General features: G+C 38.5%; 1 protein-coding gene across 1 annotated transcript; it reads right to left on the reverse strand.

The window, feature by feature from the left end:
• Positions 1-4,926: 4,926 nt before the first annotated feature.
• On the reverse strand, positions 4,927-24,119 carry LOC147850755 (uncharacterized). The gene is made up of 20 exons (XM_087335715.1): positions 22,864-24,119; positions 22,326-22,529; positions 22,110-22,214; positions 21,962-22,027; positions 21,220-21,384; positions 21,069-21,143; positions 20,814-20,971; positions 20,609-20,744; positions 20,460-20,529; positions 20,131-20,258; positions 19,984-20,040; positions 15,864-16,049; positions 15,686-15,778; positions 15,495-15,580; positions 15,339-15,405; positions 15,187-15,253; positions 14,949-15,082; positions 5,649-5,743; positions 5,497-5,563; positions 4,927-5,405 (listed from the first exon to the last, which is right to left on the reverse strand). The coding sequence occupies exons 1-20, from the start codon at positions 24,082-24,084 to the stop codon at positions 5,241-5,243; spliced, it is 3,345 nt and encodes a 1,114-aa protein (XP_087191841.1). The 5' UTR covers positions 24,085-24,119; the 3' UTR covers positions 4,927-5,240.
• Positions 24,120-24,641: the final 522 nt, after the last annotated feature.

Genomic DNA, 24,641 nt, shown 5'->3' on the forward strand with positions numbered 1-24,641 from the left:
GAACTGAACCACAACAATGGTCAAACAAGATAGAAACAACAAACACAGACATCGTGGCACAAAGAGTGAGAGAGAGAGAGAGAGAGGAGAGAAAACCAAATACAATAATTGTATTACTAAAAACAATTAGTTAGTTACAACATTTCTCTTTGAGCATATTATATACTAAGCCCTAGGAAACCCTAATAAGATAGTGGGGTTTCATATGTACAAGGGGTTGAGCTTGCTATCTCAACATTAGAGAACTGAGAGGAATAGATTACACCTTCACCAATGAAACACGAGGGAAGCTCCAAGTTGGTGATGGTGGGTTCCTACTTCCCAATGAGGAGTCAAAATTTCAAGAAATGCTAGAACGACATGGGAAATCCTTTGCTTTTTCTCCATAAGAGATAGGATGAGTACACCCTATCCTTGTGGAATCAATGATAATATTTACAATACCCCATGTGCCATGGAACTTGAAACTAATTCTGGTCCCAAAGAAGCGTATCCCAAAACTAATAGAGCTATTGAAGGAGAAAGTTAAGATGGGAATCCTAGAACTATCTAATGCACCTTACCCAAATAGGCGGTTCAAAATACCAACGAAGAATGAGACATTACGATTCATAGGATATCCAATCGGTAAACAAAGTCACCATTCGTAATGTTGGAATCAAGCCTAGCGTTGATGAATTTGTTTTAAAAGCCTTTACGGGAAAATCGATTTACTCAATCAGAAACCTCTATTTCGGGTATGACTAGTTGCAATTATCCCTAGATAGCTGAGATATCGCCATAATCATACTCCCATTAGATGTGCACATTGCCGCCAGGGGTAACTAACTCGGCGACTCACATCATGAACGCGATGAACAAAGTGTTGAGAGATTGTATACAAGATATTACGATACCTTTTCTTAACGATATTCTACTAAAGAGTGATCAATGTCAAAAAAAAATGAATCCCTAGATCGAGACGAATGCATGCAATCTGTTTTAGATCATATCAAAGACCATGAGAAGGTGCTACAAAGGTTAGAAGGTGTTGGCTTAACATTCTCTAGAGATGAATCGGCATTTGGCCAATGAGAAATAATAGTGTTCGGGCATCTTTGTGGACCATTTGGATAGAAATCTTCTCCTGGGAAGGTGGATGTTATTCGGGAAATGAAAGAGGAATGTGAGATACAAACGGAAGTGTGAAGGTTCATGGGGGCATGCACCTTCTACCACTTTTGGATTCCACATTATGCTCATGTGGTTGAACCCTTGTATGGCTTGCCCAAACAAGGGGAAAAGTTCATATGTGAACTTATACATATGGAGGCCATGAAACTTAGAAAAATAATTAAAAGAAAATGGGGTTATGGAAGAAGAAGAAGAAATTGTAATTGGGGCCATGGAAGCAGTTTCAATCGACAACACTTTTGGAGAAATGGAGAGTGTCATTGAATCGAATCTTCCTAGGAATAAGATAATTTCGATCAACTCGGTCATTTTATACACCACCATCAACAAATGTAAGCAAAGTATTGCAGCAAACGAGATCAACATGAATACAAAATATAAGACTGTGGACAAGACAGTGAAGCATGTGGCTACTCCTCTACCCAAAGATAGTTGGCAGCTATTGATCCTTACCTTAGAGACCCGAGAGCAATAGTTCACACCTTCACCAATGAAACACGAGGGAAGCTCCAAGTTGGTGGGATGGGTTCCTATTTCCCAAGAGGAACTCAAGTTTCAAGAGATCTTGGAAAGACATGGGAAAGGTTTTTCCTTTTCTTCACAAGAGATAGGATGTGTGGATCCTACCCTTGTTGAACCAATTATCATATTTACACTACCCCATGTGCCATGAAACTTGAAGCCAATTCCGGTACCGAAGACATATTCCGAAACTAATAGAGCTATTGAAGGAGAAAGTTAAGATGAGAATCCTAGAACCATCCAACGCACCTTACTCAAATAGGTGGTTTATAGTACTTGAAAAGAATGGGACATGCAATGTATCCAAGATCTTCATTCGGTAAACAAAGTTATGATTCGTAATGTTGGGATTGGACCTAGTGTTGATGAATTTATTAAAGCTTTTGAGGGAAGGTCGATCTATTCAATTAGAGACCTCTATTCTGGGTATGATCAATTCCAATTGTCGTTAGATAGCCAGGATATCATGGCGATGCGAACTCCCATCGAGTTAGTATGAATGTGTACACTACCAAAAGGAGCAACTAACTCAGTATCTTACATCATGAACGCAATGAACAAAGTTTTGAGAGATTTTATCCTAGACATTACAATACCTTTCCTCGATGATATTCCAATAAAAGGATGTTTAGAGTCAGAGAAAGATGAAATCTTGGAGCTTATTGAGAAAGATGATATTCTGATAAAAGGTATTCCTACCAACAAAGCTAAAGTATGATTAGAAACCTATAATTCTTATAAAGGAATTGATCACATCGTGGGTGGCAATGCCATGGGATGATGAAATGAGTAGGGAGGACCTATTGGTTGTGCAACTAAGACAACATGAAAGATGCTCAGAGGACTTAGAGCTGACATTGGACAAAATAAAGGAGGCTAGCCTAGTAATAAGGAGAAGTTTGACCAAACACATCGTCTACGTCCGAAGAGGATTGAAGAAGGGAATTGGGGAATTGTCTATTACAATAGTTTGGCCGACCAACATAGTACAAAGCCTAAACTGAGTTGAACCAAGATGAATGGAAATGCCAAACTGCTTCACAACGATTAAACAATTCGGTTCAAGCTTGAGCGGAACCGTTGTCGACTCCTACTTAAAGCTTGCTTCTTCTCTTAAGGAGTTATATCTCCTTATTACATAGGAATTTATACCCTCCTTACTTACATCTTGCTTAATGGGATTTATCAATAGGGGATTAAGGAACCTCATATGTTAATCAATGGGCATAAGTGTTAATTTAGATGTCTTGTAAGCTCTTAAAAATCCTTGGGTGGAATTTCTTTTGTATCATCGTGTTGATTTTGTAGCAAAAAATAACAAGTAAAGTTTTCATTGTTGGAGACTTGTACTAATATCTTAATGATAAAGTGCCTAGTTGCAACTATTTATTTGGGCATGGTTTCGTTACTTGTGTTAAGTGTCATTTTGGTTTCAATTAAGAGAGATTTGATTATTAAAATTCAATGAGACATTTCCCCTAGTTTAGAAACCCCATAATTCCGCCTCACATTCACACACTTATACATCTCGGCAACATCAAAAAAGATATGGAAGTGTTGTGGTTCATATTGTTTAGAAGTACTTAAAGAAAGATATTTTGAAGACATAAACCCTTCTCAAGAGTCAAAACTCACCCCACTTTTGACTAGTGTAAAAGCCTTGTATAGAAAGACTTTAATAAAGAAATGTGAAGATGAATCTCAAAATAAAAACTTGATTTTGATCATTTCAAATCAAAATAATCGCATTGCTCGTTCAACTCAATTATTCCAATGTTCAACATTTTTCTTAGAGATGCTTTTATGTCTTCAACAATTCTTAGTAACCACTTGAATCATCCAAAATCTTGAAACTCTTTGTCATCTTCTTTCCTAATCAAATAAACCTAACCAAGTATTCTTTGTAGCAATAAATGTAGGCAAAAAGATTGAATATATCTTTTATCACTTATTTTACATGGAACACAAAAAAGAAAAAAATTGCATCTATTAGATATTGCTACATGTTTTAAAAGCATAACTAATATAACATTCATTGTTGGTGTAAGGTAATAATTTCCCAACATTAGTGATGCATTGAAGCAGGTGATAATTGTAGTAGTCAAGTGAACTACCTACTATAGTTCACACAATTAGGAGTGCTTGATGAATCAATAATGGTTTGTCAAGTGAGATTGGTTAATCAACTCTAATTTTCTAATGGTAACTATACGACCTCATGGATTCTATTACCCATACTAGAGTTTTCCACATTACTAACCACCTAACGCCACCTTCTTTAGTAAAACATCTCTCTTTATAGTTTGGCATTCTCCTTTCCCTTTCTTTTCTTGTGAAGTTGCAATTCCTTGCTGTCTTCTACTACAAAATCATGATTTCTTACTTGTTCACAAGGTTTGGAATGACATCTTACTAGTGCGCACAACTTTTCAATTGCTTGAGTTGAGCATCTTCAACTATGGCAATCTCTCAACAAATTCAAAACCTTTGTAGGTTCCTTCGTTCACTCTTACCTTTTCTCCCTACTATTAGGATGACTATCCCTATACCATGGATCATATTAACCACGCTACAATTTTCCTTTATTACAACCAACCTAGTTCCAACATCTCTTGTAAGATATTTCTCTTTATAGTTTGGCATTCTCCTTTACCTTTCTTTCCTTGTAAAGTTGAAATAATTTGCTATCTTCAAATATACATTTACGATTTTTTCATTGTTTACAAGGTTTGATAATAACTTTAAACGTGCACAAGGTTCCAATCATTTGAGTTGAGCACCTTCAATTTAAGCAATCACTGAACAAAACTCCAAAACTTTTTAGGCTCCTCCGTGTACTCTAAGCTTCTCCCTACTACTAGGATGTCTGCCCCTTTACCATGGTTTTTTCTTACTTTATCCTTCAGTATTGGATTTCACTTCCAGAAACGTTTAAAAGGTTTGATGAAATTTCAGAAGTCAAAATGTGTCAACCTTGGTATACAAAGGTACAGCAAATTCTCCCGGTCTGATCCAATTAACCCGAAGAACATAGAGCAGACACTTGACACTTGTATTGAGACTTCACCAGCCAAATCATGCTGATGTAACAGCAAGTTCATAAACAACCTTGGTTCATTCTGGAGTGAGCATGCAAAGAAATACATAGTTGTGTTCCATGCCGATTTCCATCCCCTACATTTCATGTTTGGAAAGTTCTATTAAGACCATCCTGGAGTCTTGCTTCAAATATAAAAAATGTAGAATATCACTTACATGTTGCAAAAAGGTATACAAGTGCATTTTAAATAACAGTTCTGGACAGTTTTATGAGGTTCATGCAAGAATCTTTCTTTATAGTGGGAATATACAAAAAAAATCTTCTCAAGCAAAAAATCTGGATGGAAAAATGTGCCCCTGGAATTTATTGTAGCCATATGAATTTATTGTATTATCACAAACCCTCCATATCCAGTAGTAAATGGATATGTGATATACAAGACATGCAATGGCTGAAAACCAGCTTGTCCTCAGGATGCATAGAGATCTGAGTAACTATAAGAAGCTTAGGGTAACAAAATTGATTTTAAGGCAGCTTGTTGTTGTGGCTGTAGGGATGACCAAGTAGAAGCTAATGCACCAGGTGGCAATGTCTGTTGAATTTGTTGTACAAGGTTCACTATTCGAGCAACTGTTTGCTCAGAAGCCAAGTCGTTTCCAGCCATTAATACCTGCCAAAACACAAAAATCATAAAACCATCAATCTTCAGATCTGATCCAATCAACAATTTACACTGATATATCAAAATGTCCAATGCACACCTCAGCGAAAACAGCAATCACTTTTGGCAGATTTGAGTTATTTGTCCCAAGGAGTACAGGATCAGATCTGTTGCATTTATAAAGAAATCAGTTATAGCAATCAGTAAGATCAATGAGTTAATAAAGGACCAAACTCGCTGTATTTAGCTAACCTCTCCACCATTCTGCATAATTGTTCATGCACAACTTTGGCTTCAACCAGGTCATTTCTTATTGGTAAACAGCTAAGCCATGCAGGTATCAGCACCTAATTATAGCAGAAAAAGAAACAACAGTTCAGGATAATTGGCATAATCTTTATTTCAGGGACTTTGTTTACAGAAGTATCATCATATTTGCATCTAGAATTCGTTAAGACTGCAATAGAACAAAAAGATATGTATAACCATAACAGACAGGTACTAAACAATGGCTTCTATAACTGTAAATAAGATTCATCATAATTGTTGTGCGGCGTAAATAATTAGCTCACAAAACTAAACAATCACCACTTAGAAAAGGAAAATTAAGCCCAAAAAGAAAGCTGGGACTTTTCACTCCATCTTCACATTATCCGAAGTACTAACCTCACCAAAGCCCAAGTTTTTCTTACAATGATTGCAAAGTATTTCACATATTTTTTACAGAGAACTTTCTGGAAGAAGTGACTGCCAGACTCAAATGAAGGAGAGACCATCAATATATTTGAATCTGGCATGTGAGAGTTTGACTGGTTATTGAACTCTTTGAGGGTGACAGCTCCAGACTTGCACTCTCTTTTTATCTTTATTATCTCTCCTGTACATTCTCTCTCTTCCTAGATTCTTCCCTCTCTAAAATCTGCAACTCTTTTCTTTCTCTATGATCCATGTCAGGAAAAGTGCGATCTTCCAAGGGTTTGTCAGAGGCAGTGGCTAGCACAATCAGAGTGAAGCAAGGATGCCCAATATCACCCACTCTCTTCGGTCTCTATATAGATGAGGTATCACATTACATAGAGAGATTCGGGGGTTCAGGAGCACGCCTAGCAGGTATAGCTATACAAATATTACTATATGCTGATGATATTGTGCTGATTTCTGACTCTCCGGAGGGACTACAAAGACATCTAAATGCCATAAAACTATTTTGTACGGACAAAGGTTTGTCAATAAACATGGATAAAACTAAAGTGATGGTGTTTAACACCACTCAAGAATGGGTAGCAAGATCAGAACCAGAATTCTTCTTGGGAGAGGAAAAGGTGGAATACACACGCACCTACACATACCTAGGAGTAACATTTATAGGGCCTAAGTTCTCCTTACGGGAGGCTGTTTGTGCCTGACTTTCTCGTGGATATGCAGCCCTTGGTGCTCTTGAGAGACAGTGTGCACATTTGCAGTTCCAAGAGCCACGAACTAAGTTATGGTTGTTTGATACACTTGTCACACCAACTCTTCTCTATAGAATAGAAACATGGGGACCGAGTCTTAACAAGGCAAATCATTGGAAAGATTTAGAGAGACCTTTAGTGTCAATGATTGCCCGCATGATAAGGAACAAAGCATCGGTGCCCCACGATATAATCCGGGCAGAGATGGGAGCAGCACCTATAATCACTGAGGCATTGTTCCGATCAGTGACATTTATCCAACGTCTTTGGGAGCTCCCTAAACGAAGGTACCCAAGGTTGGCCCTTATGTCATCGAGACAACTAGCTAACAATGGAGACAATTCATTGTTGGTATGCAGAAATGTAGCAATGGTCAAGTCACATGGCATGAGTTTAGATGCACTACCCCTGTTCCAATATAGCTTGGACTGTCCCAATCTAAATATGACCAAAGTGGAAAAGAATAGAGTGATCCGAACTGATATTACTAACTTGGAAAACAAGATAACATGGATCAGCCCTAAAATATCACTTGGCACGAAGATGGCCCACTATAAGACACTTCTTACACACATCAGAGGATGGATTCATCATTAGGCCACCTTATATGGACATACATATATCCTATGCGTTGCGCAATGTGATAGGGCAGCTGCGAACTTCATCACATCAATTACAAATACACGAATACCTCTAGAAGAAAGAATTTGTCAATTGTGTTATCAAGGAGTGGAATCCAAAGAACACTATGTTTGTCATTGTAGTGTCTATTATGAAATCAAAGAGAGATAACATTGCCTTTTTAAACAAGGCTTTGGTCCGCTACACAAGGTAATGGAATATGAGGACCAACGGTGCCTAGGACTTTTCTTGCTAGAGCTGAAGAGACATCAAGAAAAGTTGTTGAAGAATACAACCACACGAGCTCATCCACAAAGAACAATCACAACTTTCTTTAGCCCCATCACTCCTATTGATGCTACAAGTCAATCAAGGGATACACAAATGGGCTCCCGACCACGACATAACAAAGGGATTACAATTGATCAAGCAATAGCAATTTGTGGTGCACGTAGGCCCCCGGCCCCATGGACCACGACCTCAACACCCTTGTCATCGACAAATAAAAGCCATTATCTCCCGCCATCGCAAGTGCTTCCCTCGCTTCGGAGACCTCTCCATTCTGGACCGACCTATGCTAGAGATCTTTCAAAGACAAAAGTTACAATACATCTAACTTGAGAATCTCACATGTGCCGAAAACCAGTTTCCCTCATCTCTTTTTATCTTATTTACTTTTATATTTACGGAGTAATATTTATTTTATTTTGATTTGTTGTTCTCAAAGAAGAGACAACACTTAAGATGTAATCTTTTATTTGGTCTTATAGGCCATTTTGGCCTCTTAAAAGATGTTAATATATCTTTCTTTCTTTCATTCTTTCTTCCGACTAGGACATAACAAAGGGGTTACAATAGATCAAGCAATAACAATTTCCCCATGGACCACAACCTCAACACCCTTGTCATCAACAGATAAAAGCCATTATCTCCCTCCCATTGCAGGTGATTCCCATTTATCTATGCTACTTCTCCATTCTGGATTGACCTATGCTAGAGATCTTTCGAAAACAAAAGTTACAATTTATCTAACTTAAGAATCTGGCATGTGCCCAAAACCAAATTCCCTCATCTCTTTTTATCTTATTTACTTTTATATTTACTAAGTAATATTTATTTTATTTTGATTTGTTATTCTCAAAGACGAGACAACACTTAAGATGTAATCTTTTGTGGAAGCACAATGGGAACTCCTACAACAAACCCTATCCAAGACCAACAAACAACCCAGCCTACAAGGAGCTCACTTGTCATTATTGTGGTTACAAAGGTCACATTCAGCCCGACTGTTAGAAAAAGAAAAGGGACAATTCCAAGAAATCATTTTTTACCAAAAGTCAACCTACACCAAAATCAAACTCAACCCATTCAGCCAAAGAAACTATTTTGTTTGGCATTGAAGAGCATTCTTCACGTTTGATTGGAGCAACTACCTCAACCATTGATGAGTAGCTAGTAGACAGTGGTGCTATTGCACACATGACTTATGACAAATTTATTTTGCATGATGCCAAACCCAGCTACTCCACGATCTCCATAGGAGATGCATCAAGCATTGAGGTTTCATGTGTCGGTAATGTGTCTTTTAACACTTCTTCGAATGACAAACCTGCTATTCTTCAAGATGTGCTACGTGTGCCTTGCATCTCCACCAACTTTCGGTCTACTAAATCACTAAGCAAGGTTATGGTGTCTAGTTTGATAGCTCAATGTACCAACAGCCTACAAATTGTACCTAGTGGCACACAAGAAGGGGGGTTATACCACCTGAAAAGTTCCTACAGCCCCGTAAAAAAATCCAAATCCCGTCTTCTTCGTGTACTTCAAGACTGTCACGCCTTGGTGGCACAAGAAGATCTCACATTGTGGCATGGTAGGTTTGGTCGTCGCAACTATGACTCTCTTCAAAAGTTTTCCTCTTCACAGCTAGTTGAGGGTCTTCCTCTTTTCAAAACTCCCAATACCCCATCCCATGTGTTGCTTGTCTTCATGGCAAGCAGCATCGAGAGCCTTTTCCTCATCAAGCCACTCACTAAGAGGGAGTGATAACTTAAGTGCCATACTTAAGACACCACCTAGAAGGTTGAGCTCATATGTGTCATACATTCAAGGTATGTGTCATATATATATATATATATATATGTGCTTTATTCACACATAGAGACTTTGTGCTTCAATGTATGAATACCCCTTCTTAGGAAGGAGAAACATATCAAGAACACATGTATACTCTAGTCCCATAGGTCAAAATTGTTGGCCTCGTTAATGATGATAAAAATTCTAATTCTAATTCTAATTCACCATGCAACATCTATCTTGAAGTTAGTTCACATGGATCTTTGTGTGTCCAATGAAAACCACTACTCTTGGTGGTGCACGGTACTTCATGCATATAATTGATGATTTCTCACGTAAGGTTTGGGTTTATTTGCATGCAGAAAAATCTCAAGCCTTCACCAAATTTCAAAAATGGGTAGCTATTGTCAAGAATGAGACATCAAAGAAAGTTTGAAAGATTAGGTCCGACAATGGTGGAGAGTTTATCTCACAAGCTTTCCATTGATTCTGCTCTCTATAAGGCATTGCTCGCCAATTTTCTACACTCTCTACACACCAACTTCCACCACTTCCAAAGTGGCTCAAGCCACTATTCATGATTCCCATCTCTCTGATTTCAAACTCTATGAGTATATAGTTGGTTCACCTACCAACACAAAAAGAACACACAAGTCACAACGGCCTCTTCACATTAGCAACTTTGCCTTACTGTGCATTGTTTTGAAATCACAATAACCCACTACAGCAAAAAGGCTCGTGTTCTTCCAAAGTGGAATGCAGCAATGGAAGTTTAACTTAATTCCATTGAGCGGAATCAGACATGGGAGTTGATCCCTTGGCCTCAAAATAGGCAAGTCATTGAACTGAAATGGATTTTCAAGACCAAGTACCATGGTGACGGTACTTTGGATAAGCATAAGGCAAGTTTAGTTGCAAAAGGCTACTCAGAAATGGAAGGAGTGGACTATGAGGATACATTTGCTCCAACAGCAACGTACACCTCTATTCGATGTGTGTGCACTTGCTGGCACAACAATGGTTCCTCTTTCAAATGGATGTCAAGTCAGCCTTCCTTAATGGTGACTTGAAAGAGGAAGTTCATGTAGAATAACCTCCAAGTTTCAAGATTTCAAAACCTACAAGTTACACAAAACCTTTTATGGCTTAACGCAAGCTCCCAAATCTTGGCATGACAAAATTGATGCATTCTTTCTCCCTCTTGGGTTTCAACTGTTTTCCTAACAGCAATTTCTGTGTCTTTTCCCAAGATAAATTGTTATGTTTGATCATATTATCTATCAATGACCTTCTCATTATAGGGTCCCTTGCTTCTAAAATCGAGGAGCTCCGCACTGACCTCAAAACCACATTTGAAATGACTGATCTAGGACTTCTCCATTACTTCTTAGGTATGGAGGTCTATCAATCACATGGTGGTATCTTACTCAGCCAACATAAGTATCTCAAGTAGCTCCTTGAGACCTATGGCATGCCAAATTTCAGGCCACTCTCATGTCTCATGGATCCAAACTCAATGATATCTCGTAAAGATGACAATCCCATATTTGAAGATATCAAAAAATATAGAAGGTTAATTGGGTCTCTTCTTCACTTAACTTACACCAAGCCTGATTTGCCCTATAGCGTGAGTATTCTCAACCAATTCTCAAGGTTCCACGACAATCATTGGCAAGCAACTATTTGAGTTCTTAGGTATTTGGCCAACATACTCGAATATGGTCTCTCTTTTAGAGGCGGCATTGAGCTTGTTGGCTACTCGAACGCTCACTGGGGAGGTGATATTGATTCTAGAAGGTCCACATCTGGCTATTGTTTTGTTTTAGGCTCATGCTTAATTTCATGGAAATCAAAGAAACAAATTTCAGTTTCTACTTCATCAACCGAAGCTGAATATCGAGCCTATTTGGATACTTGTTGTGAGTTGCTTTGGTTAATGCAGTTGTTTTGCCACATTGGTGTTTTGTAACGTATTCAAGTTTTCATTGACAGCCAAGTGCTCGTGCATTGACATATAGCTCAGCATTTCACGGTAGAACAAAACATATTGAAGGGCACTACCATTTTGTTCATGAATTAGTGAAATCACAAGTCATCAACTTAGCCTATTGTCCTACTCAAGAAAATGTGGTTGATTTGTTTGCTAAGCCACTTCCAAGTCCAGCCATTGATAAACTCCTCAGTCGACTCAATGTTTGACCACTGTTCTAGAGATGAGAGGCGGTGTTGGAGGGGGGAAACTCCAAACTTGCACTCTTTTTCATCTTTATTATCTCTCCTCTACATTCTCTCTCTTCCTACATCCTTCTCTCTCTAGAATTTGCAACTCTTTAAATGTCTTCTTTCTCTTCCACTTTTCCAAGATATTCCCTCCTATTCCTCATTTATTGTACTTGTTTGGTAGTACAAGTCGTACAAGTCACCTAACTACCAAACAACCATGTCACCCACGTTCCCCAATTTTGTGAAAATAGGCTATGCCAGGCTCTTTTGTAAGAGCTTTATTTTTTGCTGCTACTTGCAAACTGGCTCTACTCTTTAGTTGTGTCTACTTTTTGCAACTATTTTGCTACGGCTGTGTAACAGCCTTCTCACAACTGGGCTGTGTATTTTTTCTTACAACCGTTCTGCTGCTGCTATTAACAGCTTTTCTCACAGGGGAAGCACAACCAGAAGGCTCTTAAATAAGCTTAGGTTTTCACTTTACAATTATTACCAGGAATCCTCTTTCAAATAAATACACAAAAAGCTTAGTCAAAATTACAATCCAGAAAAGAGAGACTACTCAGATGTTCCATATGATGATCTAATATTCCTGCTGGTAGTGCCAATTTTGAGCATGAAGAACTTTGCAAGCCAAGGATTATAGCTCATGACTGCGATGCGATATATGGCTTTGACGGCTGCCTAAACATAATATAGGAAGAGTCAAGTCTGCACAGTATCACATGTGAAATAGCTTGTACTTAACAACGCGTGTATGGAAACTAATTTGCTTTCAGTCAGGAATCAGGATGTGCGTGTACCATAATAAATGTCGTCACCGAGAAATAGACAAACAAAACTTCCAACCTTTCCCATTCATTTTTACCAAGGAACTAGGCATGTACTTTCTAAGACTCCAGCCATGCAAACTTCTCATTGAAAATCATTCAAAGATTGGATAATACATTTCCTGTGGAAATATGTACAAGAACATTTAAGCAATGGTGGCAAATACCCCCATTTATGTCTCATAAAGTTGACACAGGAAGACTGGTTGTGTAGACTGGGGAAAAACAAAAGCATCAATCTTAGCATTATCAGGTACATGAAAGAAATGGGTTAAAGTAACTTTTCCTCCCAACCATCCCCGAACAAAGGAATTGAGACAGATCTCAAATATCATCAGCATCCCATACCCCAAAATCTCAGGTTGTACCTTAGATGCAATCAACACAACCCTATTGTTAGCAAGAGCCCTGTCACACCACAGTTGTCTCACAATGTTCCAATGGAGATATTTGTCTCCACCCAAACAGGTTGGCTACTCCTCATTTTATATTAGCATATTAGGTCCTCAGGCCACCACATGTACTAACCATGTGCCATGACCTTGTGTAGTTGACTCATATTCTAAATTTAACCTTAACCATTAGAAATTTACTCGTAAATAATATTTTATGGTTGTGCACGTAACATCATACAATGCCATTATAGCTTGATCTCCTACACTCTTCAACAGCTAAGTCTCCTTGAGAGATATCAGGGAATCACTAACAATTACAACAATTCTTCTGAAAATGGGTTATGTTCTGCAGAATGAGCTGAAGATACCTAAAGAGTGTATGATCCTTGCTACTGACAATTATATCAGATATTATTAGTGATCTCCACAAGGATTGTAATGTAAACAACAACGTTACTTACATTCCATAACTGTCCAAAAGCTCGTTATTTGTTCCACAATTTACAGGTACAGGATTTTCTGTTTCTTTGATAATTCAAATGTTGAGAAAGACAATGTAGTCAAAAGAGAAAGGTAGGAGTAAATCTCTTCTATATATAAGTTTTAGTTCAACTTAAAATCCAACTCAAACCATTGGAAAACTTTACACAAAACATGCAGAATATATTTCATGGCATGTTCACTTACATGCACTTGCAGACAAACCCGGCTAGCACACATAGCCTTGGAAGAAGATTCAACACAGTTCATGGAATTGATTGATGGAGGAGCACGGTATATTCAGTGGTTTTAATGCACATCGTATCATAATAAAGCACCCTCAACCAGTTTAACATGATCTTTTGGGGCTCTGCACAAACCCCTCTTATCTGTGAGATAATATAGACATCAACAGGATATACAACAGATCTACATCAGGGAGATATGAATCACAACTAGTTCACCACAGGTATATGTGGCATTAGAGCTCAATATCTTAGAATAGTTACCCTAGAGGGCAGAGATATATTGTCATAGAAATACTTTGATAGAGAGTGTACCCAGATGCGACTCATTTTTAGAAATCAACTCTACACTACCTTGATAGCTAGAATAGTTACACAAGCCAGCAGAGAGACATAGTCCTAGAAATACTTCGAATAGAGTGTACTCAGATGAGTTTCATTTTACAGAAATCAACTCTAGACTGTCTTGATAGCTAGAAGAGTTACCCTAGAGGGCAGAGACACATAGTCATAGAAATACTTCTATAGAGAGTGTACCTGGATGAATTCCATTTTATAGAAATCAACACTGAGCTAGAAGAATTGCCCTAGAGGGCAGAGATATACAGTCATAGAAATACTTCTATAGAAAGTGTACCCTGATGAGTTCCATTTTATAGAAATCAACTCATACACTACGTTCAATAGCTAGAAGCGTTACCCAAGAGGGCAGAGGAGTTTCCGAGCTCAGGAGAGACCCAGAGCAGCAGCATACATCAACGAGCAATCAGTGAGATCCAGGCACTTTGCCCATCCACTCTGACACAAAACCAGCACTGAGGATTGTCCACACCACACCCACACATGTGGTACATCCTCAGACAGGCCCACTACATTTCCATTTTAAACTTGAATAACTGACATATATGTATGTATATGATTCTCTAATATTAGAGCTCCCACCCCTTGGTCCTTAATTACCACTAACTTTGACAGTTTGTATTATTTATTCTAGAGATTAAATCTTATCATTTACCTCAGTTCTAAATACCCGGAGAAATATGCCCTAGTAAACATAAGGGATAGGTATCTTCCCATCCCTCTCCTTATCCGTGTCATACATGGAAATCTTCTGTTGCCAAACTTTAATACTAGACATATTCACAGAAGCCAAAGTCCGCACGTAATGACTGCATACATGCAGAGAACTACATGTCATCCGAGAGGAAAAAATGAAAAACGTCCTTACCTGAGAATCAATGTTATCCCTCTGGAACTCGCAAATCTTTCCAAGCGCAGAAACTGCATTGTCTGTTGCCATCACATTGTCTGCTGAAAATGCTGTTGGCTGACTGATAATATCTTGCAATTTCGCCAAAACATCTGAATTTTGAATGAAAGAATTTCAGGTTAAATTAGTTTCCTTTAACAATACATTAAATATAGATGGCATTATTGCAATCCATATGAAACCGTTGACACCCCACCTCGAACAACAGGTTTGAATTTTGCACCACCAAATTCCGCACAGACACCAATCCCATAAACAGCAGCCTGAAACAAATGTAAGCTGCAGTATTATACTCTTCTTACATTTATCTACAACCTCCATGCAAAAGAATGACAATTCAACAACTACCTGCCTAACATCACTATCAGGATCTGTACATGCTTCTAGAAGGAAGGGCAGGAATGTATCATAGTATCTGCACAGGTTTAAAATAACATTATTACTAGCACATCACTAGACCTTGGAAGTACAAAGCAGGTTCTTTCATGCACCAAATGAGCTTACTTTATTCCTGATTGATGGCATTGATCTGCTACATCATCAAAAATACAAATGGCAATTCGTCTCTCCTCTGGTGTACGATCTTTGCCCTGATAAATAATGGTTTTAATGTTATATATAGCTGCTAAAAAGAGTAGGGTACAACCACAGCCAAATAAAATATGGTACATTCGATCACAGTCAAATTAAAGTACCAGCATTGGTGTAATGAATGGGATAAGTTCTTCAAAGAAAGGTAAAAACGGAGCCTTGAATGTTTTTATGAGGGTTCCCAGGCACTCAGCAATCTGCAAACAGAAAGTAAATTATTTTTAATGCATTACAAAGAAAACTTTCATTGGAAAGAAGCATGCAGACAGTCAATTATTATACTTGGTCAAAGACTTCTTCCTCTTGGGCATTTTCTTCTTGCAAAAGTTCTCCTTCCTCTGCATCAAAATCTTCCGTCTTAGATCGTTCTGCCCTTTCTCTCTTTCTAGTACAGCTTGCAGTTATTGCCTGCTTAAACTCATCCACCATCAGCTTAATGTGTCCACCATCGAGTAATACTCCTGCTATCTGCAATCACAAATTGAACCTCAGAAATCTTTCAATGGAAACATTTAAAAAGAATCAGTGTTTAACTGCAACACAATGGCCAAACATAATCAAATATACCATTTCTACGAGCACTTCTAAACTTTAGGAAAAGCATTATATCTATATGTTGGCACATATTCAAATTTTGTAACAGAATACTGTTCATTTATATACACATCACGATATGATTTTAAATATTCAATTAGAATTCAATTCCTTGTCTTCCATTAAAATGAAAGTGAGTCCAATTTGGCCACCTTTAATTACTCCTTAAGAGAGCCCCCTTGAGTTGCAAAGTTTTCCTATTGTCTTGCTCCGAATTACAAAAAAGAGATGCAGGTTACTTAAAAAACCGAACAGTACACGCCGTGTTTGAACCTAGGGAGAGACCCCAAGGACTCTTCTCATGTATAATTCGAGCTTTCCTCCTGTTACCTCTGCTTCGGAGATTTCTAGAGATATTTTTCTTACTTTTACAACCATTATATTTTGATCTTTTGGCCTAAATGTCATAAGCACAAATGCACTACCCCCATTCCAATATAGTTTGGATTGTCCCAATTCAGCATTACCAAAGTTGAAAAGGATAGAGTGATCTGAACTGATATTATCAACTTAGAAAACAAATAGCATGAATCAGCCCCACATTAGGAAGACAGTCCACTATAAGACACTTCTTAAACACATTAGAGGATGGATTTATCAGCAGCCCACTTATGTAGACATACATCTATTTCACGTGTTGTGCAGTTGTGATAGGGCAGCTGTGAACTTCTTCAGATCAGTTAGAGATTGAGGTAGTAGATATGCACGAATTCCTCTAGAAGAAAGAATTTTCTAATTTTTTCGTCAACGAGTGGAATCTGAAGAGCACTATATTTGTCATTGTACTGCTTTTTATGAAATTAGAGGGAGATACCATTGCCTCTTTAAACAAGGCTTTGGCTCACTATGCAAGGTAATGGAATATTAGGACCAACTTTGCCTACGTCTTTTCTTGCTAGAACTCAAGAGACACGGGGAGAAGTTATTGAAGGACAGCAATACAGCCACACAAGCTCATCAACAAAGAACAATCACAACTTTATTTAGCCCCATCACTCCTACCCATGCTACAAGTCAATCATGGGCTTCACAAATGGGCCCCTCACCAGGGGTTACAATAGATCGGGCAATAGTAGTTTGTCATGCATGTAGGCCCCAGCCTCATGAACCATGATCTCACCACCCTTGTCATCAACACATGAAGGCCATTATCTCCCACCATTGCAGGTGTTTCCCTCACTTCAGAGGCCTCTTCATTCTGGATCGACCTATCCTAGAAATCTTTCGAAGATAAAATTACAATATTTCCGACTTGAGAATCTTGCATGTATAGATGATGATATTCTTTAGTCACATCTTATTCTATTTCTATTTACTTTTTTACTTAGTTAATTTATTTTGGTTTGTTCTCAAAAACGAGACTACATTTTACGATGTAATCTCTTCTATGATCTTATTGGCCATTTTGACCTCTTAAAAGACGTTAATATATCTTTCTTTCTTTCTATAAACGTTGTAAGGTGCAGAATCTTGTTTGGCCCTATCAAGCATTCTCTTAAAATATGTTCATATAGTTTTCTTTGTTTCTCCCCCCTATAGCTGGTTTCTTGGGCTCACCATCTCTTTTCAGGTCAATAGATGTGAACCTAGATATGCGTGTCACTAAAAATATGACCTACCAACTGGTACGCTATAGCTCCAATGAGAGAATTGACTCTTCCACTGTGTAAGGATGCCAGACCCACACACTTCATGATAGAATGAATAATGCACTGCTGTCCAACAAAGCTCCACAAGATGGACAATGTTATTCCTGTTCCATCAATGTGTATCTAGATTTTCTAGATAAGATCCATTTAGTGTGAATTCCTTAGTTGAATTAGATAGTGTGCTCAATCCATGTGTCTTAACGATTCTGTATTTCTTAAAGCAAAAGACTGCATATGAGATACTCGGAGATTTCAGGCATGCACTGACAAAAAGAAATATTCTAATAACTGATTGGTGCGTAATTTTGGCACTTATCGTTACAACAAATGAAGTGTGCCAACTCTCTTGACTTAGAAAGTACACGATGTCAAACAAAGTGTGGAGAATTCATGAGGACTACTGTAGGCGAAAAGTTTCAGCTCTGACATATATATGCCTTAAACAAAAAGGGTTGAGAACACATCTTAAAAATAGAATATGGAAAATCTAGTACCCTTCGCACCTCATCACCCTGCAACAACTTCATCTTCCATGAATGGCTCCTCTACACAATGGAGATATATCACCATGTCATGTACCTAAATGGTGGCCCTACATACCCCGCTGAATATACCTCACCACTAAGACAGCTGATTTCCTACACCTTGTCTTTGGGGACACCTTCCTCTAAATCCCTGTTGTACCAGCAAATCCAAACAATCTGCGTGTGGCATATCAACAACTGTTTTTACACCAACTTGACTAGACATGTGACATTAGTTCAATTAGAGATTAATCTATGTTCTTCCTGGGCACTAGCTACAGATTCTACACAGAACTATTAAATTTAAGCTTCAAAAGACCAAAGAATTTTCAACATGTAATGCATAGTTATGGTAAAGAGAAGCTAGGCTTAATCTGCCATAATGCTACTTGAGAGCTTTTAATACATGTCAAGGAGAGGCCAGTAACTTAGTAGATTCAACAAAGAAAGTAAACCTTTCGCTGTCATTTTTCAGGTATCTTTGCAGATTTTGAACCAAGGCAGGTTCTTAAAATTTGTCTATTCAAGGACAGGTTTGCTCCTTCACTTGATTGTCATTGACAAACTTGAGATTCACTTCGAGGATGTTTTTTATTATAGTTACGTTAATCACACAGATTCCACATGGATTACCTTACATGTACTGCATGCATAATGCTATTGAGATATGAGCATGTGTCACACAGTTTTCAATTCAATTCAATTAGCTGCTCCTAAGCAATTGTGCTGTTTTGCGAGAATAATTCAGAGAAATATTTGGGGCAATGTCAATGTATTATAAAATACGGTTCAGATTTACAGGGACTGTGAAGATTTAATAGATGATGAGCTGCAACAAACTTAAGTGATGCCATACTTGCAATTGAGAATGATTGTTGGTTGAAGAGTAAGATATTAATTCTTTCATAAATATGTTTACTCAGAAATTATGTGGAAAAATATGTATGGACTCTGTCAATGGGAATAAACTTGGAGTAGCGACAAAAGAATGAAGTTAATAGTAACAGCAGAGAAGAATGAAGTGAGCACCAATATTTAGATGAAGATGAAAAACACAATTTTGAGCAGCATTAGAAGATTAGAAAGCAGAAGTAAACCATTTTGAATGGTACAAAAGAGGGTAATAGGAGCAACATAAGGCATGATTATTCACCATCCTCTCAAAAATTGTACTAAACTCACCATTCCGTTCTCCCAAAATCCTGCTTCTTAAGCCCAATCTATCTAGGCAATAAATTTAGGGATATCAATAGGTCGTTCCTAATTATTTATACGAAGTTTTGAGAGAATCTTGTTGCAATATGACATTTCACTTTCTTGGCCATCCTTTTTTAACAGTTATCCCAAAATCCCGCTTCTTAAGCCCAAACTATCTAGGCAATAAATTTAGGGATATCAATAGGTCGTTCCTAATTATTAATACGAAGTTTTGAGAGAATCTTGTTGCAATAAGACATTTCACTTTCTTGGCCATCCTTTTTTAACAGTTCTTGTTTTTATAGCTCATTTCTATAGACAATTATATGGGTGTATTGTGATCTTTGAATTTGGTAGTAAAAGCTAAAGTGCAAATCTTATCGATAAATAAAACTGAGTTCAAATCATGTAAAGGAAGCAGAATGAACAAAAAGAAACCTGCAAGCAATCATTGACTGATTCCAGCATACTTGAAAGAACTTCTGTTTCAGGCTCCTGAAAAACACATTTATTAAAACGAAGTTAGCAATGCAGAGTATATTCATGTGCAAAAAAGAGCTTAACATGTCAAGAAGGAAATCAAACCTTATGCAAAGCCTCAACCAGGGCAGGAATAATATAGTTTGCAAGTTGCTTGACATATGATTCATCCCGTCCAACAGCAACGCCTTTTTCCACTGCCAGTTTGGCATCACGCAGCAAGTCTGACATTGCTGAAGAAATGGAAGAAGATTTTGCACTTGAATATCACTTGCCGATATGCATGCACTGTAAAAGACTATGTATATCACTTGCCCACAAAGGGATCTTTAAACTGAATACGCTTTATGTAAGACATGATATATGGATGACTCATCTAGAGTATTTATGTCACTGAAAATAAATTGGGCTGAAACAGTAGTGACAACAAATACCTGAAACCGCAGCCTTTCGAACCTCTTCATGAAAATAGAACTTCAACAAAGGTACAAGCAAAGATGCTACCTTTAAATGGAGAGCAAAGTTAAAAGCAAGTAAACAAAGGTGAAAGCATGGACATCATTGATTGTATACAATTTCTTACTTGATCAATCCAAGGATAAAATCCCTCTTTTAATTCCGCAGCATAGCAGCAAAGCATATTGCAGGCAGTAGCCTTCTCCTCCAATATGCTTGTTCGAATGCCAATCTTCTTATCACCAATTGTAATTGTTTCCACACTAAACATGCCAAAAAGTCAGATTTCACAATGAGAAAGTCGAGCTCTTACAAGGTTTCCAAATAATCACCTTTCATCATCAGAATCTATGCCATCATTCTCTGAATCATCTGCATCTGTAATGGTCACATCAGGTTTCAGTTGGGCAGAGTGTAAGAGTGGTGGCATAACAATGTTCATGTATGGCAGGAAATCTTGTCCTAAGCACTTGCATAGCCGTGCCCATGCCTGTGTTACACATAAAAATGCATCATCTTCGAGTTATTAAACCATGCTTCTACATGTAAACCATAGCCAATTTTACATCAAGCAGAACTAAACATACCTGAAGCATGTAGCTTGTGGTTGGATCATCATCTTCTAATTGAGATCCTTGAAGGTTCATAAGTACCTCCATGACCTATTTCTTCCAGAAATTAGCATGAAGTATGATATATAAGTTCTTTTAAAAGTGAACATCGTTCAAAAAACTGCACCTGCTTAGCATCCTGCCCAAACTTTTCTTTACCAACAGCCATTCCCACAAGGCTTATGCATTCTAAGGACTTCGCCCGAAGCATTCTATTTGATTTATCAGTTGCATTGACCAAAATAGTCTTCAAGTATGGCATGACAGCATCATAGTATACTTGAAAATTTGTCTGAGACAAACAAATCACCAAGAACTTGAATTAAGAAGAAACCCAAGAAGATAAAGGCAAAGTTTCAAGTTATAAATGATTCTAAGCAAGATCTCTCAACAATGCAAGCATATTCAAGAAAATATGGCTATATTGGCCATACTCTAACGAGGACATTTAACAAATAAGAATATAGACAAGATCCTCAAGGATAGTCACTAGATTGAAGTTCCCAATAAACAGGTATAAGTTGTCTTTTGAAATGCTGAGTTTTATAAATTGATCCAATTGAATTCAAAGGCCTACAACATGCTTATTAAGTAAGTTCAATGCCCATTGGTTGTCAATATGCGCTATTTTAAATTTTGTGTCCATTCAATTCCCACACCCATTTGACTTCTGCACCTCAATAGCATATTTTCCAATTTTGAATATTGTATCCTCGAACTACCCAAGAAAACAACATTCAGTGGGATCCCATGATACAAGAACAAATGTGTGTCTCTTACACTTCTGTATTACCCATGCATAGTCGTTACACCATGACTGCTTTGTGAACTATAGATTTGCAAATTTAATGGAATAATCTTTTAAATACCTGAGTTGAATCTGCAACTGATGCAAGGGCAGTCAAGGCTCCCTCCTGAACCATTCGCTTTCCATTCTAGACAGCCGAGAAAAACAAGCCTATAACCTTAAAGTTCACTGAGCACATACAAGAAGTTAAGATATACCAGAGCAGTTACCTGCAATAATATGAGTAACTTGCTCACTATCGCATCCAAATATGGCGTCAGAATTTGGGGCATGCAACTCTCGCTGAAGTTTAAAATTGCAGCTGCAGCGTGAGCCTGTATGTGGAAAGAGCCAAATGAATACATTCATAAATCTTCATTTACATACTGCCACAAGAAAAATGCAGATATTGATTTATGTAAATAAAAATGGAACTAGTGGTGTACCTGTACTCTTGGATTTTGATAGTCATCCATGGCTCCAACAAGAGATGGCAAAACCCGCTGATGATATTGCTCTTGAAGATCTGGACCAAGATCTGTTGACAGTTGTCCAATGCTGTTGATTGCTGCCCATCTCACTCTTGGATGAGGATCTTGGAATGAGTTGAGAACCATACTCACAACTGGATCAAGATTTTTAATCATGACCTACAACAAGATTAAAAACAACTAAAAACGCTGAGTTGGGAACATGGAAACCACAAAGCCAAAGAAAACCATGCCATCATTTATAAAAATAGCATGTGTCCATGGGAAAATCAGGACAGGTAGACTATTTGTAACATTTTTCTTAGCATGATAATACTTTTATTTTGTATCCATTTCTATACTTGAGTGCATGCAGTTACAGACTTCAAGTATACCATCAATATTAGCCTACCTACAAATGATCTCCAGATACATTTATTGAGTAACATAAAGACACAAATGAAGGCATGCAAAATCTTCAGATATTACCAAGCTAAGGTGGAAATGGTCTTACCTTAGCACAACCTTCTGCAATCTGAGCGAGGCATATCAAAGCTGCATGTCGTTTCTTCCAATCCTGATCTGCAATGTATGCAGGAAGCAACTCGGAAGCAACAGGCAAAATAGTGTTCCCCCCTAATGAATTGGCTAGCCTATCGAGACATTCTTGCCCAACTTCGTAATTGCTACTCTCACCCGCATTCTCATCTTCAGTCTCAGCAGAATGCCACAAAGGTTCATCATCCACATCAAGAAGCATCTTCAAGAGAACAGCGAAAAGCTTTCCAATAAAATGAGGTAGTTTCCGCATCATTCCGGGGGCTCTTTCTCTAGCTTCAGCGAGGGTAATGAGGAATTCCACTGCCAGGTGCCGGGTCGCCTCCTCGAGGCCATCAGCATCAGCAATTTGCAGCATACTACTAACCACTTCCACTAGTTGTTTCCTAAGGAACCGGGGCTCTGTCCCGGCCACTTCAATGAACATTTCTAGAGCTTCTTGGGCCGTGGCCTCTTCGTGGAGGTCTAGGGCTTGAGTTAGGGTTTGCATCATACCTGGTAAAAGGTCTTGAAAGCACTCTCGATCCTGCGGCGTCTCGAGGGTCTGCACAAAATTGGAGGTCGCCCGAAGAGCCGCAAGCCTAACATCTCCCGGCATGGTAGAAGCCAACGTCTGTTGGAAAACTGCATGAAGTGTGGGCAAGTGGGGGTGCAGCTGAGGCCCCATGTATTGAGCTAATTGCCCGAAGATCATCAGAGCGCTCTCTTTCCATCTGCTTGTATCCGAGCTCACGCACTGGAACAGGAAAGGCAATAGCTCACTCCACTGCCCATCTTCAGCTATATTCGCTGCTAGCTCAGCCACGGTGTCGCAGAGCTTCTTCATCACTCCCTTGATCTGTTCTTGTTGAACGCATACAAGAAGCTGGTCTTTCACGGAGCTCTGCGTTTGAGGTGAGAGCTGCGGCCATATCGCCAGTTGCTTCCGTACTAGGACAGCTGCCATGGATCGAGCTTCGACAGCAGAGGAGAAGCGTAGTGTGTGGACAAGCTTCAGGACTAAGGTGTCGGGGTGCCGGGTCCTGCATAGATTGAATAGATGCTCTGCTTGGCCTCGAGCTTCATTCCCGGAGCTCAGTAGCTGAGCTATCAATGCTTCGAAAGGCGTCGTGTCAGGTCCGAGTAAAGACGCAATCTGTGCATCAAGATTAGCAGGGTTCTGCTCTGAGGTAGCCATTGAAGCTTGGAAACAGAAGAGGAGAAGATCTGAAGGGGAGTTAACCCTGTTTCTATGTATATATGTATGTATTGTCTGTATGTATAAATATGTATATATTTGTATGTATATGTATAGAGAGAGATGGAGAAGAACCCAATTATTCTTTCCGATGATGCATTTAGAGCTTCAATGGCGATGGATGAGAGGGGGAAAAGACAGGGGAGACTCTTCTTCTGCAGAGGAAGAAATTAGGGTTTGTCTGACCTGGTCTGGAAGAAGAAGAAGAAGAAGAAGAAGTACTAATGAGAGAGAGAGAGGAGATTGGATAAAAGTGGAGAGAGAGAGAGAGAGAGAGAGCGAATTGGGGGGAGGGCCCTCTTCGGACAAGCTTTTTTTTTTTCATTCTTTTCTTTTTCTTTTTCCCGCCTTCTTTTCCACCATAGCCATAACACCTGCAAACCCTAATTCTCTCTCTCTCTCTCTCTCCCCTATGTGAAGAAAAGATATATATATATGTATGTATGTCTGTATGTATGTATGTATACAAAATGTACACCTTTTGAGAATCTTTTCTT

This window comes from Azolla caroliniana, unplaced genomic scaffold, assembly GCF_043228905.1.
Source record: "Azolla caroliniana isolate FFs.n. ecotype wild unplaced genomic scaffold, voAzoCaro1.0.p SCAF_20, whole genome shotgun sequence".
NCBI classification, from domain to species: domain Eukaryota; kingdom Viridiplantae; phylum Streptophyta; class Polypodiopsida; order Salviniales; family Salviniaceae; genus Azolla; species Azolla caroliniana.